General features: G+C 39.5%; 1 protein-coding gene, 1 non-coding gene and 1 pseudogene across 5 annotated transcripts in view; 1 reads left to right on the top strand and 2 right to left on the bottom strand.

The window, feature by feature from the left end:
• The window catches only part of LTBP1 (latent transforming growth factor beta binding protein 1), a 740,867-nt gene that overhangs the window by 288,155 nt on the left and 436,801 nt on the right, over positions 1-15,911 (top strand). For all 4 annotated transcript variants that reach the window (XM_049870392.1, XM_049870391.1, XM_049870390.1 and 1 more), the window contains exon 4: positions 12,059-12,228. In XM_049870392.1, the coding sequence (XP_049726349.1) occupies positions 12,059-12,228 (170 nt within the window). The remainder of the gene's footprint in view (positions 1-12,058; positions 12,229-15,911) is intronic.
• Positions 1,188-1,470, bottom strand: LOC126068042 (small ubiquitin-related modifier 2-like; annotated as a pseudogene).
• On the bottom strand, positions 3,341-3,447 carry LOC126068214 (U6 spliceosomal RNA). Its single transcript, XR_007515582.1, has one exon. It is a non-coding gene; the product is annotated as a U6 spliceosomal RNA (small nuclear RNA).

Below are 15,911 nucleotides of genomic sequence, written 5' to 3'. Positions count from 1 at the left end.
GGAGCTGTCCTTGTTAGTGTTGAGGAACCCAAAAGGTTTTTTTTTGTATTGACCTTGTACCCTGTCACTTTGTTGAACCCTCTTATTAGGTCCAATAACTATCTTGAGGAATCTCTGGGATTTTCTGTATATATAGCATCATGTCTTCTGAATAGTTTTTCTTCTTCATTTCCAGTTTGGTACCCTTTATTTCCCTTTGTTGCCTTAGTGCTTTGGCTAGGACTTCCAGTAAAATATTAAATAAGAGTGGTGATAATAGGGTTCTTTGTTTCATTCCTGTTCCCAGGCGAATTCTTTTAATCTGTGTCCTTTGAGAATAATTTTGGCTGTTCATTCTGCATACATGCCCTTAATTATATTGAGCAATTTTTCTCCTATTCCTGTTTTGCTGAGAGTTTTTCTCAAATGGTATTGGATTTTATCAAATGCCCCTTCTATATCAATTGAGATGATTATGTGATTCTTTTCCTTATGTGGTGAATTATGTTTATTGATTTTCTAATGTTGAACGACCCTTGCATCCCTGGTGTGAATCCCACCTGATCATGATGTATTATTTTTTTGAATTGCCGTTGAATTCTGTTGGCTAGAATTGTTTTGTTTAAAGAAGTTTATTTAAACAATAAGATGTTTTCTTTAAAGGAAAAACTAGGATTCATTTATTTTAGAGTAATTTATCCCTACTTAAAGATAGATTTCCCCACATGTAAGGCTACATTCAAAAAAAGTTTTAAAATTTTCCTTGGTTTTACAATGATAAACACAACAACTTGAAAATTCTCCAATCAACAGGGTATGCAAGGAATTTTTATGTCTTTTTAGCTAAACAGTTGAGAGCAAAATAACTTCCTGTACTATAAAGATAAGAGCTGAACGAGCATGCTACTAATGGAAAAAGGGGGTATTTTCACAGAACCAGTATTTTTCCGCATCCCATCTCCACTTGATGTTGACCAAAACATACCATTGGCTATTAAGTTAAAAAAAAAAAAAAAGCAGCAATATGCTTGTGCACATACACCAGTTACTTTATATAGAATAAAGGAATGGGAAAGGGGAAAATGAAATGATAGAGAAAACTATACTGTAGTAGTCAGGATATGTTGGAACCAAATTATGGTTTTCTAATCGAGAATGTATTCTTGGTCTGTAGGAACAGAGTTAGTGTAAAGTAGCAGTCTCCCTTTTTAGAAGACACCTCCTGTATGCCGCAGGAACACATCAGTTGTATTTTCATCCTCCATTTACAACTGTGCAGTTGTGTTTGTGTCATTGATTGGCTGCCCATGAAATCAAATTTGGTCCGCCTCTTTGACAAACCCTGTTCACAATAGACTTTCATTAGTTTACTAACTGGTGTATGCCTCTTAATCTTAAACTGTACCACAGAACCATCATGCCTTCCACCTTCAAATTAATATGATTGTTGTTCTCAGTCTTGATGCCTTCCTTGGGTTTTCCGCCTGCCATGGTGAGCGCTGGAGTTTCCCCAGCTGCCGCTTCATAAAAGAGGTATCAGGTCTGCACCGAACGAGCTTGTTGGCTAGAATTTTGCTGAGAATTTTTGTGTCTATATTCACGAGGGATATTGGTCTGTAATTTTCTTCTTCTTTTTTATTTGTTGTGGTATCTTTGGCTGGCTATGGTATCAGGGCTATGCTTGCTTCATAGAATGAATTAGGGAGTATTCGCTCCTTTTCTGTGTTCTGGAATAGTTTGAGTAGAATAGGTGTCAGCTCTTCTGTGAATGTTAAGTAGAATTTTCCAGTGAAGCCATCTGGGCTGGGGCTTTTCTTTATTGGGAGATTTTTTTGTTTGTTTTTTAAATAACGTATTCAATTTCTTCTTTTGTTATGGGTCTATGCAGATTTTCTACCTGTATTTTTGTTAGTTTAGTTAGGTAGTATTTTTCTAGGAGTTTGTCCATTTCTTCTAAGTTTTCACATTTGTTGAAGTACAATTTTTTATAATATTCTTTTGTGATCCTCTTTATCACGGTTGGTACTATTGTAATAGCTCCCATTTTGTTTCTAATTTTGATTATTTGTGTCTTCTTGTTTTTTTCTTTTTCAATTCAGCCAGTGGTTTGTCAGTTTTATTGATCTTCGAAAAGAATCAACATGTAGACTTGTTTATTCATTCTGTTATTTTTCTTTTTTCTCTTTCATTTATTTCTGATCTGATCTTCATTATTCCCTTTCTTCTGGTTGCTGTGGTCTTCTTTTGCTGTTCCTTTTCTGTTTGTTCAAGTTATTGGGTTAAGTTACTGATTTTGGATTTTCTTTTTGATGTACTTATTGCTATAAATTGTCCTCTGAGCGCTGCTTTTGCTATGTCCCAAACATTTAGGTATGTTATGTTTTCATTCTCATTTGATTCTAAAAATTTTTTAATTTAATTTTTAATTTGTTCTGTGACCCAGTAGTTTTGAAGTAAAGTGTTATTCAGTTTCTAAGTATTTATTTTTTTTTTCCTTGCTCTTTCTGTTGCTGATTTCTAGTTTTATAGTGTTATGGTCAGAGAAGGTGCTTTGTATTATTTTGATGTTTTTCTTTTTTTTGATGCTTGTCTTGCTTCCTAAAACATGATCTGTTCTGGGGAATGATCCACGGGCACTGGAGAAGAATATGTACTGTGGTTGATTGTATTATTTAACCTTTGTGTATCTTTGTTCAGTTTCTTTCTAGTTGTTTTGTCCGTTGTCAAAAGTGGTGTGTTAAAGTCTCCTACTGTCATTGTAGAACTGTATATTTCTCTTTTAAATTCTGTTAGAGTTTTATGTATTTTGGAGCTCTGTCATTGAGTGCATAAATGTTTATTATTGTTATGTCTTCTTGGTGAATTGACCCTTTAATCATTATGTAATGTCCTTCTTTGTCTTTTATAATGGATTTTGACTTAAAGTCTATTTTATCAGAAATTATTATTGCCACTCCTTTTCTCATTTGGTTACTGTTTGCTTAATATATTTTTTCCATCCTTTGATTTTTAATGTGTTTATATCTTTGTGTCTAAGGTGTGTCTGTTATACAGAGCACATTGATGAGTTACGTTTTTCTTAGCAATTCTTTTACTTTCTGCCTCTTGGCTGGTGCATTTAATCCATTTTCATTCAGTGTGATTATCGATAGGTATGAATTCACTTCTGCCATTTTATTATACTTTTTTTTTGTGGTGTTAATAATTTTTTTGTTCCTCTTAAGTTTCTGTGCTGAGTTCTTTTTGTATATGGATCTTCTTTTCCTGTGATTGCTGTTTTTGTCTTTACTGAGTCTTTTTTAATTTTCTTTATTTGGTGAGTAGATTTATTAATTTTCTTTTATTGTGCTTTAAGTGAAAGAAAAATATGGAACGCTTCATGGCTTTTCATGTCATCCCCGCTCAGGGGCTGTGCTAATCTTCTCTGTATCGTTACATTTTTAGTATATGTGCTGCCAGCTTGAGCACCATTAATTTTCTTTGTGGTTGCCCTGAAGTTTATCTTTATCCTCCTAAGTTGGAAACAGTCTGTTATATCTTGAAATCGCCTTGACTTCCTTTTCGTATGGGAGCTTTATAACTACAACATTGATTCGCACTTTTTGTCTTGAAGACGTTATCATTTATAGCTTAACAACTCTGGCTGCCCGTAATCAGTTCTGCAGCTTTATTTTACTTTATTGAAGTTTTTATCTGGGTTGGTATCTGGGTGATGCTGTCTTGTGTCTTTATCTCAGGTTGCCGTGTGATGTTGTTGGTCCTCTCTCTGAAGGACTGTCCTTAGTATTTCTTGTAAGGCTGATCAGGTTTTTAAAAATTCCTTTAATTTCTGCTTATCTGGGAATGTCCTAGTTTTGCCATCGTTTTTGAAAGACAGTTTTGCTGCATTTATGATTCTTGGTTAGCAATTCTTTTCTTTCAAGATTTTATATATGTTTTCCCATTGCCTTCATGCCTGTAGTTTCTGGTGAGAAATCAGCATTAAGTCTTAATGATGTCCCTTTGTAAGTGATATTTCGTTTGTTTCAAGCTGCTCTCAGAATTCTTTTTTTGTCTTTGGCTTTGGAAAGTTTGATTATGATATGCCTTGGTGAATTTCTTTTGGGGCCTATTCTCTATGGGGTTTTTTGAGATTCTTGGATGGAAATTCCTCTTTTGTGATATTTGCAAAGTGTTCTGCCAGTATATCTTTAAAAATTTTCTATGCCCCTTTTTTTTTTACCTCCTCTTCTGGAATTCCTCTTATGCATAAATTATTCCTCTTGATGGTGCCCCACATAACTCTTAGGCTTTTTGTTCTTTTTCTGATTGTCCCTGAAACCAATTAGTATTGAGGGATTTGTGCTTTATTTTGCTGATTCTGTCTTGTGTTGATTCGGTTCTGCTTCTGTGTCCTTATATTGGAGCCCTGGTGGTGCAGTGATTTAAGATCTCCGGCTGCTAACAAAAGGTTAGCAGTTCACATCCACCAGTCGCTCCTTGGAAACCCTATGAGGCAGTTCTACTTTGTCTGATAGGGTTGCTATGAATCGGAATGGACTCAATGGCAATGGGTTTGGGTTCTTTGTTTCCCTTTGCCCTTCCACTCAGTTATCTATATCTGATATTTTATTGTTAATCTTCTGGATTTCTTGTTGTTTTCTGTTTAGTTTGTCATTTTGTTCTTGTCTTGTTTTCCTGAATTTTTCTAGGGTTTTTACTTTGTTTTCCTTCTCTTTGAGAAGCCTAAATATAAGTCTTTTGAATTCCTTATCAGGTAGTTCTATTACCATTTCTGCCTCAGGAAGGTTTTCTGTCTTTTTATTTTGTTCATTTGTTTGAGACATCTTAACCTGTTTTTTCATATGACTTGTTGTTGTCTTCTGTCTCCGAGGGATCAAAGTGTTTATTTATTTATACATTTCTTTGTGGATTTTATTTTGTTAGTTTTGTCCTGATTTTTTAATTTCGTTTTGTTTTGGTATATCAGGAGTTTAGTTTCTTCTCTGTCTCTGTCGAGTGTCTTTCTTCTTTTGTATTATTTTAATTGTTGTTTTTTTGTGGAACTGGCCTATGTGTGACTTTGGTGGTGCTGGTTGACTGAGTGGGATTTCCTGTCACTAGTGGGTATAGTGGGTCACACCCACATGTGAGTCCTCTGTTGTTAGGCTCATATGTCTTCCCTTATAGGAGTGAGTGGAGGTGGGAGAGAAGATTTTTTCCCTGATATTGAGTGACAAATGTTGAGTGGTCAGGGTCACTCCAGAGGTCTTATCAGACGATGGGGTCCTTCCAGGTGGGTGCTAGCAGTTAGTGCATGCTCTGCAGGTCAGGGCAGGATATCTCTCTACCTGCTGTGAGGCAGTGCTACCCAAATGGACAGGATAGGCCCTCTGTGCATGCACAACAAATTAGTGTCTCAGTAGGTGGTGGGGCATAAAGGGATTTCACTGCACGTACTGTTGGTCTGCAGGAACTATCTGGGTGAGGAATGTGTGACATTGCACCTGTGCGGACATTCAATGAAAGTACTAGGATCGCCTGCTCATCGTTAGGTGGAGGTGCAGATGGCACCTTGCTTCATTCTGGGCTTGTCTATCAGTATCTCTGTCTCTTATTGGGAATTTCATGAAGTTGCCTTCCTGTGCTGCTCACTGGAAATGCAGCTTACATTGTCTCAAGTTGACCATGCTGTGCTTGGCCAGCTGGCAGAGCACCTACGATTCATAAATCTCATTCACTGTTTTCATTCAGCTTTTCCTTCCATTTGGTGTTCTATCTAATTCTTCATCCTTCCATTTGATGCTCAGGGTTCTAATATTGTCATCTGTATCTGTTTTACTTCATTTCTCAGGTCTCTGCTGCAGAAGGACAGCATGGTGTATCTGCCTAAGCTGCTATTTTGGGCTGTCTCTCTGCCCAAGGTTGTAATCTTTATGGCAGCAGACTGCCACATCTTCCTCTTACAGGGTAGCTAGTAAGTTTGAGCCACTGATGTTTTGGTTAGCAGCTGAGCACATAGCTACTAGCTGACTTTTTAAAATGAACTCTAGTACACATCTTTTCCTTGAGTCCCGTTCACCCACGTTTCTGAACAAATTGAAAGACGGGGTGCATATCTGATCACTGGAATTTTATAGAGAGTAACTGGCCCTGAGAGACTTATATTGACTTCCCTGTGGCTTTCTCTGGCATCAGTTTCTCTTCTGGTTTTTCTTACTCCTTATTATAAACCTGAGTACACTAAACATAGGAGAGAGGGTTAGATCGGTGTCAGGCTGGCCTTCTGTGAGAAACTTTTTATGGCCTTTTGGGGGTTGCCTTCTGTGTGGTCCAACGCCCTTTCCTTAAGCAGAAAAGCACTTGTGTTTTGCCAGATCCTCCCATACTCTCCATGGGTCAAATAATGGATTTAGTAGAAACATGGAAAAGTTTAGACTGTCCTTGTGCCAAAAATTGCCACTACGAAAGCAGCAGTATAAACATTTTGTGACTAATCCCTTTTTTTAAGGAAAGTTTTATGCAATTGTTTTCCCTTTGCTTATAAAGATACAGTTTCCACAGATTCAAGTCTTCAGATGGCCAGTCCTAACCCTGACCTCTGGTCTGCTTTTCTCTTTCCTTCATTTCTGTGTGTCACCAGTATACCACCTATCAAGTGTTTCACCCTCTGCAGCCATGTTTCCACTTCCATTTATTGTTTCTGAACCTACATTACTCTTGGTTTTCTCCATTTCTAATTTTTTATTCCTCTTCTCTCTTTATTTCTTTACCGTTAACTGTGAATATCCTCCAAGATTGTGTGGTTCCATGTTTTTTTTTTTTTTTTTTGCAACATTTTCACCTCTAAAGATGTTGGTCCCCCTTATACCAGTTTTACCAGTCAGTCAACCCTGACTCATGGCAATGCAATGCGTGTCAGAGTGGAACTGTGCTCTGTGGAGTTTTCAATAGCTGAGTTTTTAAAGTAGATGGCCAGGCCTTTTTCCCAAGGTACTTCTGGGTAAACTCAAACCTCCAGCCTTTCAGTTAGTAGCTGAGCATGTTAACGATTTGTACCACTCAGAACTCCTCTTAGAACGTCACTATTCCTCAGCTCAGAAACTTTCTCCAACTACTCCCGTAAGGTCCTGCTCTACATATCTAATGAACTCTAAAACTAAAATAATAGTAAAATAACTATCACATAGACTAGCCCTTTCTTCCACCCGATACCTCCTTGCTCTTATCCCTTGATCTTTTACCAAAAATATCCTTCCAGTCATCCAGGCTTGAAGACTTTATGTTTTGCTTGACTCCTTTTCTTTTATTCCTCTGCCCTCACTTGTTTAATCATCAAGTCCTACCAGATCTTCTTTTATAATGCCCTTCACATTTGTCGCCATACTGTGTATCCCTCACTGCCCTAGTTTAGTCATTTGGTTTAACTCTAATCCTTTTAACACTTTGCTGCAAGTTTAATATTGCCAAAAGAACACTTTCTCTATTCGCATGAAAAATGACTAGTTGTGATTACTCCTAAAGGATAAAGGCCAAGCACTTTAACAAAAATTCTAGATTTTCTACAGTTTGGCCCCTTCCTGCCTTTAAATAAATAAATAAATATATATATATATATATATGTATGTATGTATATATATATAATTGGACTCCAGTGCTGCATAGTACTCCAGTTCCTACAGTTCTAAGCATATGTGCCTTTATTCCTTTTTCCTTTTACTTCAGCCAGCTGGGTCTTGCCATTTTGGTGAAAAAGACAGAAGGTGATATTAGTGGGAAACATGAGCTCCCCATTTCTCATGTTTCTACCACTTGAGGGCCACTGCTGGAGAAGCACCTCTGCCTGCTTTTGGCCCCACTCCTCATTCCTTCTCATTAGAGGGGAGAAGAGTTCTCTGATAGGTATATTGGGGAAAATGAACTGGGTATGCTCAGCTTCTCCCCTTCCTGATAGGAGATCAGGTAGCCTGTGGGATGTGTACATCTCCTCCCTCCCACCCCCCACAACACACACTTTGAGGAGGGTTTAGCCAGGCAGGCTCTGCCCCCTTTGGGGATGCTGCCTGTTTTGTGGGACAAGTTCATTTAGGGTGTCTGCTGGGGACACAGTTGTCATGAATTAAAATGAACTTGATGGTAACAGGTTAGGTTTATTTTTTTTGGCTAGACGTGTAAGCCACATTTTTCAGCCAGTTTTATCAGGAATAATGCTGACATTTTGATCTCCATCTGTCTGATTCCTGGGTCTGTTCCCTCAATTAGTGCTGAACTCAGGATGTGAAGAGGGGTGTTGTTTAATGGGGATAAATACTTTTGTCCATAAAACAGACTGTAACCATAAAATAATTGCACTGGCTTTCTTACATTGTTCATGAAGTATGTTAAAACAACGTAGAGAATTAATTAGAAGGACAACACCAAACTTGATATGTGAGTAACAATAGGTTGAAAACAAATTAGTTGAAAATGTTCTAACGTTTATTGTGGTGATGGTTGCACAACTCTGTGAATATACTAAAAGCTTTGGGAAGTTGAAGAGAATAAAATCTGAAATGGTCAATGTAATTACACTTAATAAGTATTTGTGGAATGAATGATTGGACAGTTCCCTCTATTTGCCATAGATGGTGTCACTGTCCACAGCTTTGCTTCTTTCTCCATGGAACTGTGAGGCAGAGTGGTGTCAGTTTGTCAGGGTGTGTTTATCTGTATGAACATGTGCACTTAGACCTTCGCGTTGGAGAAAAGGAAGAGGAGGTGCAGGAAGAGGAGGGCAGCTCTGTGGAGCACCATATTTGCAATGGGTTTGTAACTTAGGGAATACTTACACAGTAGTGGGACCCAGGAGCCTGGGTGGTGCAGATAGTTAACATGTTTGGTCACTAGCTGGAAGGTTGGAGGTTCAAGTCCACCCAGAGGTGCCTTGGAAGAAAAGCCTGAAAATTTACTTCCTGAAAATCAGCCACTGAAAACCCTGTGGAGCACAGTTTTACTCTGACACATATGAGATTGCCAATATTGACTCGATGGCAATTGGTTTACTGCTTTAGTGGGTCTGAAGTACCACTGCCAAGACACAAATCTCCTTAAGTTAGTGATGGTTGAGGGTTGTTAACTCAGGGTCTAGATCTGGTATACCTTAGTCTTATTTATTTGTTTTTTTAGGGAAAAGGAGCCCATGCATACATGTGCTTTCAAGTTACAGACACAGCTTATTTACTGCTGCCCCATGCTTCCCTGATTCAGAGGGGAGAGAAGTGAGGCTGTCAGCTAGAAGCAGGTCCCCAGTCTCATCCCAGTGGTCAGAGCAGCCCTCAGCTAGAAGGCAGGCTCCCAGTCTTACCTCAGTGGTCAGAGCAGCCCTCAGCTAGAAGGCAGGCTCCCAGTCTCACCTCAGTGGTCAGAGCAGCCCTCAGCTAGGAGGCAGGCCCCGATTTTACCTCAGTGGTCAGAGCAGCAATTAGTTCTAGCAGTCTGAAGACCTCTTGCAATGTTGGCTTGTCCCCCCTGAACTGAGTGGGCCCTACTTTTCTAAGCAGGTCCCAGCAGTGTTGGCGACAGGGTGACAGACAGCAAGGCCAAGAGCAAGTTGCCCCTGAGATGAGAAGGACTTTTCCTTCCTATGGGGCTAACAGAACAGACTTGTGGTTATTATCGGTCACCACCAGATGTGCCCAGCTGTTTTGCTTTTTACTCCATTTCAACCAAACATACTTAAAGTTCAAACCAACACTTAAATCCTCAAAACAAAAGTATTTACAGTGTTAGGCCTTAGGCTTTTAGTAATTGTGTCATTAGTCTGATGACAAAGGCAGTACCCTTGCATGGCATTGCATCTGGTAAAGTCCAGGCCCTAAATGGACTTCCCCAGGCTTTCCTGGGACTACAGGATTTAAAGGGATTCCTGACTGTTTAGGAGGGGAGCACCCATAATCCTAGCTGCTTCTACTCTTTTATCTCTCAAGGATGCTTGTGCCACAGAATAGCGCTTTCGTCACCCCCAACTAGAATGAATAGAATGGACTGTTCATCTAAAACTCTTACTGCTTTATGTTCTTGGTGGCTTGGCAATATACCTTTCCCACTGACCTGCTGTGGTGTCATTTCTTCCTTTCGTTCAGATAGTCCTTCATTAACCAGTTGCCGTTGAGTTGATTCCGACTCATGGTGACCCCTTTTGTGTCAGAATAGAACTGTACTCCATAGGGTTTTTTCAGTGGCTGGTTTTTTGGAATTAGATTGTCAGGGCTTTCTACTAAGGAGCTTCTGGGTGGACTCGAACCTCCTAGCTTTTAGTTAGCAGCCAAGCGTGTTAAGTGTTTGCACTACCTAGAGACTCCGTTCCCTCATTAAGACTAAGTTTTTGGGTCCGGTTACACAGGAGAGTAGGTTTCTTTCCTGAGGCTCAGTTCTTTGCTAAAGTGCACTGTCCTAATGATTGAGTAGCAATTTTGTGTATTCTGGAATTAGTTGGTATATTTTCTTTATCTTTTGCATTACTTGTTAGTGATATTCACAGGAGAAGGATGTGGCAGCCTGCTCCTATAAAGATTACAGCCTTGGAAACTTTATGGGGCAGTTTTACTCTGTCCGTAGGTCACTATGAGTCAGAATCGACTCGATGGCAGTGGGGTATTAGTGATCTTGAACTAATGATTTTGTTTCTCTCCATCTGGGAATGATTGCATCTGCCAAAAGGCATATTATTTAAAAGACTACGTTACATGAGAACTGTCATAGAAAATAAAGGGTTGGACCAGGAGAATGAAAATACAGTAATTGTATTCAGCAATTCCCACAAGTCTTGACTCAAGTTGAAAAGATCAAAAAAACCATCATTAGTTATCATTTTTATTCTTGTTATTTATAAACCCATTGCTGTTGAGTTGATTCTGACTCATAGCAACTCTATAGGACAGAGTAGAAGTGCCCCATAGGGTTTCCAAGGAACGGCTGGTGGATTTGAACCTCCAACCTTTTGGTTAGCAGCCGAGCTCTAACCACTGTACAACCAGGGCTACTTGTTATTTATAGGAGCTTATGTAACATTCAGGGAAACCCTGGTGGCATAGTGGTTAAGTGCTACAGCTGATTAACCAAAGGGTTGGTAGTTTGAATCCACCAGGCGCTCCTTGGAAACTCTATGGGGCAGTCCTACTCTGTCCTATATGGTCGCTATGAGTTGGAATTGACTCTACGGCACTGGGTTATGTAACATTTAACCTGAGTAATACAGTTTATATCATTATGAGTTACAGCATAAAAAAAACTGGAGAAGTGTTAGCTGGAGTAAGTAATTTGCATGTTTGTTTTCCCTCTGAAGAATCATCATAATTATGTTTCGAGAGGGAATTAAAGATCTTCCTTTTTCCCCTCCCTCCCTTCCTTCCTCCCTTCTCCCCCTATCATCCCCTCCTTCCCTTTCTGTTTTAGTTTTTTTGTGTTCAAGTTTTTACAGGCATTTTTCTTAGCCTGTGTGGCAGACATTTTATGATAGGAGATAAGAAAACTGAGGATCAGTAAGGTTAAGCAACTTCCTGCTAGCATGAAGAAGAGTTGGAAGACCTCACTGTACTGTGTGAGCTCTCAGTTGTGTACAGTTGATGTTGCTAAACTGATCAAGCTGATAGTTTCTTGCATTACTCCCTTCCCATAGTCTGTCTATTCCTTCCCTGTTTTTTCTCCTTCCCATTTGTAATATAGTCCATCTATTTATAAGTGTGTATAAAATATACCTTTCATATATATGTACATATTCATGTGTAGGCCTTTGTCTTTTTCTTAGATTAAGTGCTGTGTTTTGCATGAAAGCTTGTAGTAGCCGTGCTCCAAGTCTTCTGATAAAACCCAACTCTGATGGCCTGTTTATGCTTTTTGACTAAGCAAGCAGTCACTTTTATGTTGTAGCTTCCCAAGGGTAGGCTGTTCATTCCTTATATGTCATGAATGGTTTGCTACTGTAATTGGAGGAAAAAATGAGCTTTGCATGGGATTTATGCTCCTTTCTAAGTTTGATTAATTTCTTATTCTTTCCTTCTCAGTTGACTTACTTTTAAAAGTCTGTTATTCAACTCCTTATCCTTGCTTTGTTTCTTCCCAGAATGACGCCCCTTTCCTCACAGAATGTGATGATTCATCATGGCCAGACCCAGGAATACGTGATGAAGTCCAAGTACTTTCCTGCCCAGAAGGTGATTTCGGGAGAGCAGTCCACTGAAGGCTCATTCCCCTTAAGCTATGGGCAGGATCCAGGAGTGGCACCTTTCCAGTGTGAGTATAGTCCAGTCAGCCATTTTCCTAAGTTATAGTGTCATAATTTGGAAGCATTTGGATCGGTTAAATGGTTTTATTGTGTCACAGTAGATAAATTCAAGAGTCATTAAAAAAAAAAAATCCACATTGCTTCCCAAAACAACCAGACAGCAGATATTTAGCATGGTTTCCTTTTTTTTGAGGAAAAGCAGTTTTCCTGGATGTTGGAAAGGAACCTGAAGTGACCTGCCTTCAATTCTGTCTTTGCAAGAGGGCTCCATTTCCAAGGCACACTTGCTCTAATTTTTGATACGGTTCTATGTCTGATATTTTTATGTTGATAAAATATTTTCTTTAATAAGCTAGCCAGAATCCTTTTTTTTTTGGTGAAATGTCTGAAAAGTCCTGTATTACTCTGAAAGGTTCACCTCTATTGCATATTTTTATGTTACGAGGTCCACCCATTTTTCAGCATATCAAGCAGATGGTGTGGCAGATTTTACTCTGAATTTGTAAAGAGTTATTGTGTCAGTGGCCAGCTTGGTTAATATCTCACTATGTGGGAAGCTCAAGGACAAGCCCTGGCTCAAAGGGTGGGGAATGTGATGATTTGTGGTTTAGGTATTACACAGTGTCTGCTGGCAGCATCTGGAAGAAGCTTTCTGGATTGAAGCAGCAGACCGTTCAGAGGCGAGAGCACTCTAGGTCCAGCAGCTTCCTGCTGTGTTCGCGCTGCCTGCCTGCCTATGCCATAAGTAGTGGAGGAGAACGCCAGTGTGAAGTGGAAAAGGACTATATCACCACCAGGAATAGTATGAGTAGCAGACATAGAATTTGTACTAGTGTTTGGCATTTTAGACATCCACGTTAGCTATCTGCTATGGATTTGATTCCCTAGGCCCACCTATACCTCTTGATTTCTGTGCTGAACATAAAGAGATCAATTCTTCTCTCAGAATTCTAATAGAACGTTTGTACATCTTTTAAGAAAATTCTACTCTGTGGGCTGAGGCTGGATCCCAGAGCAATATAGTTCATTGTGGTTTATAGAGATGGTGAGGAAAGCAAGCTCTGGGATCATAGACAGGGGAGAAATAATTTAGTTCATCTCCCAAGTCATATAAATAAGAATAGACATATCCATGTTGTTTTTAAGGATCTCAGTTCTTTAGTGTAGGAGTTCATAGCCTGTTCTCATCTATGTGAATATCCCTTAAAAATCTGTTGTTGTTAAGTCAGTGCGAGTCATAGTGATTCTGTAGGACAGAGCGGAACTGCCATGTAGGGTTTCCAAGGCTGTAATTTTTTTTTTTTTTAATAATTTTTATTGTGCTTCAAGTGAAAGTTTACAAATCAAGTCAGTCTGTCACATGTAAGCTTATATACACCTTACTACACACTCCCAATTACTCTCCCCCTAATGAGTCAGCCCGCACCCTTCTTCCAGTCTCTCCTTTCGTGACCTTTTTGCCAGTTTCTAACCCTCTCTACCCTCCCATCGCCCCTCCAGACAGGAGATGACAATACAGTCTCAAGTGTCCACCTGATACAAGTAGCTCACTCTTCATCAGCATCTCTCTGCAGCCCATTGTCCAGTCCCTTCCATGTCTGATGAGTTGTCTTCGGGAATGGTTCCTGTCCTGTGCCAACAGAAGGTTTGGGGACCATGACCGCTGGGATTCTTCTAGTCTTAGTCAGACCGTTAAGTCTGGTCTTTTTATGAGAATTTGGGGTCTGCATCCCGCTGTTCTCCTGCTCCCTCAGGAGTTCTCTGTTGTGCTCCCTGTCAGGGCAGTCATCAGTTGTGGCCGGGCACCATCTAGTTCTTCTGGTCTCAGGATGATGTAAGTCTCTAGTTCATGTGGCCCCCTTTCTGTCTCTTGGGCTCATAGTTATCATGTGACCTTGGTGTTCTTCATTCTCCTTTGATCCAGATGGGTTGAGACCAGTTGATGCATCTTAGATGGCCACTTGTTAGCATTTAAGACCCCAGACGCCACACTTCTAAGTGGGATACAGAATGTTATCATAATAGAGTTTATTATGCTAATTGACTTAGAAGTCCCCTTAAACCATAGTCCCCAAACCCACGCCCTTGCTCCACTGACCTTTGAAGCATTCAGTTTATCCCGGAAACTTCTTTGCTTTTGGTCCAGTCCAATTGGGCTGACCTTCCATGTATTGAGTGTTGTCCTTCCCTTCATCTGATGTAGTTCTTACCTACTAACTAATCAGTAAATAACCTTCTCCCACCCTCACTCCCTCCCCCCTCTCATAACCACAAAAGAATGTGTTCTTCTCAGTTTATACTATTTCTCGAGAACTTATAATAGTGGTCTTATACTGTGTTTGTCCTTTTGCATCTGACTAATTTCACTCAGCATAATGCCTTCCAGGTTCCTCCATGTTATGAAATGTTTCACAGATTGGTCACTGTTCTTTATTGATGCGTAGTATTCCGTTGTGTGAATGTACCATAATTTATTTAACCATTCATCCGTTGATGGACACCTTGGTTGCTTCCAGCTTTTTGCTATTGTAAACAGTGCTGCAGTAAACAGGGGTGTGCATATATCTGTTCGTGTAAAGGCTCTTATTTCTCTAGGGTATATTCTGAGGAGTGGGATTTCTGGGTTGTGTGGTAGTTCTATTTCTAACTTTTTAAGAAAACGCCAGATAGATTTCCAAAGTGGTTGTACCATTTTACATTTCCACCAGCAGTGTATAAGAGTTCCAATCTCTCCACAGCCTCTCCAACATTTATTATTTTGTGTTTTTTGGATTAATGCCAGCCTTGTTGGAGTGAGATGGCATCTCATCGTAGTTTTAATTTGCATTTCTCTAATGGCTAATGACTGAGAGCATTTTCTCATGTATCTATTAGCCGCCTGAATATCTTCTTTAGTGAAGTGTTGTTCATGTCCTTTGCCCACTTCTTGATTGGGTTGTTTGTCTTTTTGTGGTTGAGTTTTAACAGAATCATATAGATTTTAGAGATCAGGCGCTGGTCAGAGATGTCATAGCTGAAAATTTTTTCCCAATCTGTAGGGGGTCTTTTTACTCTTTTGATGAAGTCTTTAGATGAACATAGGTGTTTGATTTTTAGGAGCTCCCAGTTATCTGGTTTCTCTTTGTCATTTTTGTAATGTTTTGTATTCTGTTTATGCCTTGTATTAGGGCTCCTAAGGTTGTCCCTATTTTTTCTTCCATGATCTTTATCGTTTAGTCCTTATGTTTAGGTCTTTGATCAACATGGAGTTAGTTTTTGTGCATGGTGTGAGGTATGGGTCCTGTTTCAGTTTTTTGCAAATGGATATCCAGTTATGCCAGCACCATTTGTTAAAAAGACTATCTTCTCCCCCATTAATTGACACTGGACCTTTGTCAAATATCAGCTGCTCATATGTGGATGGATTTATATCTGGGTTCTCAATTCTGTTCCACTGGTCTATGTGCCTGTTGTTGTACCAATACCAGGCTGTTTTGACTACTGTGGCTGTATAATATGTTCTAAAATCAGGTAGAGTGAGGCCTCCCACTTTCTTCTTTTTCAGTAATGCTTTACTTATCTGGGGCTTCTTTCCCTTCCATGTGAAGTTGGTGATTTGTTTCTCCATCACTTTAAAAAATGTCACTGGAATTTGGATTAGAAGTGCATTGTATGTATAGATGGCTTTTGGTAGAATAGAGATTTTTATTAT

Source organism: Elephas maximus, chromosome 26, assembly GCF_024166365.1.
Source record: "Elephas maximus indicus isolate mEleMax1 chromosome 26, mEleMax1 primary haplotype, whole genome shotgun sequence".
Lineage (NCBI taxonomy): Eukaryota > Metazoa > Chordata > Mammalia > Proboscidea > Elephantidae > Elephas > Elephas maximus.
The sequence above is the reverse complement of the archived record's forward strand: the minus strand, read 5'-3'. Positions and strand labels throughout refer to the sequence as shown.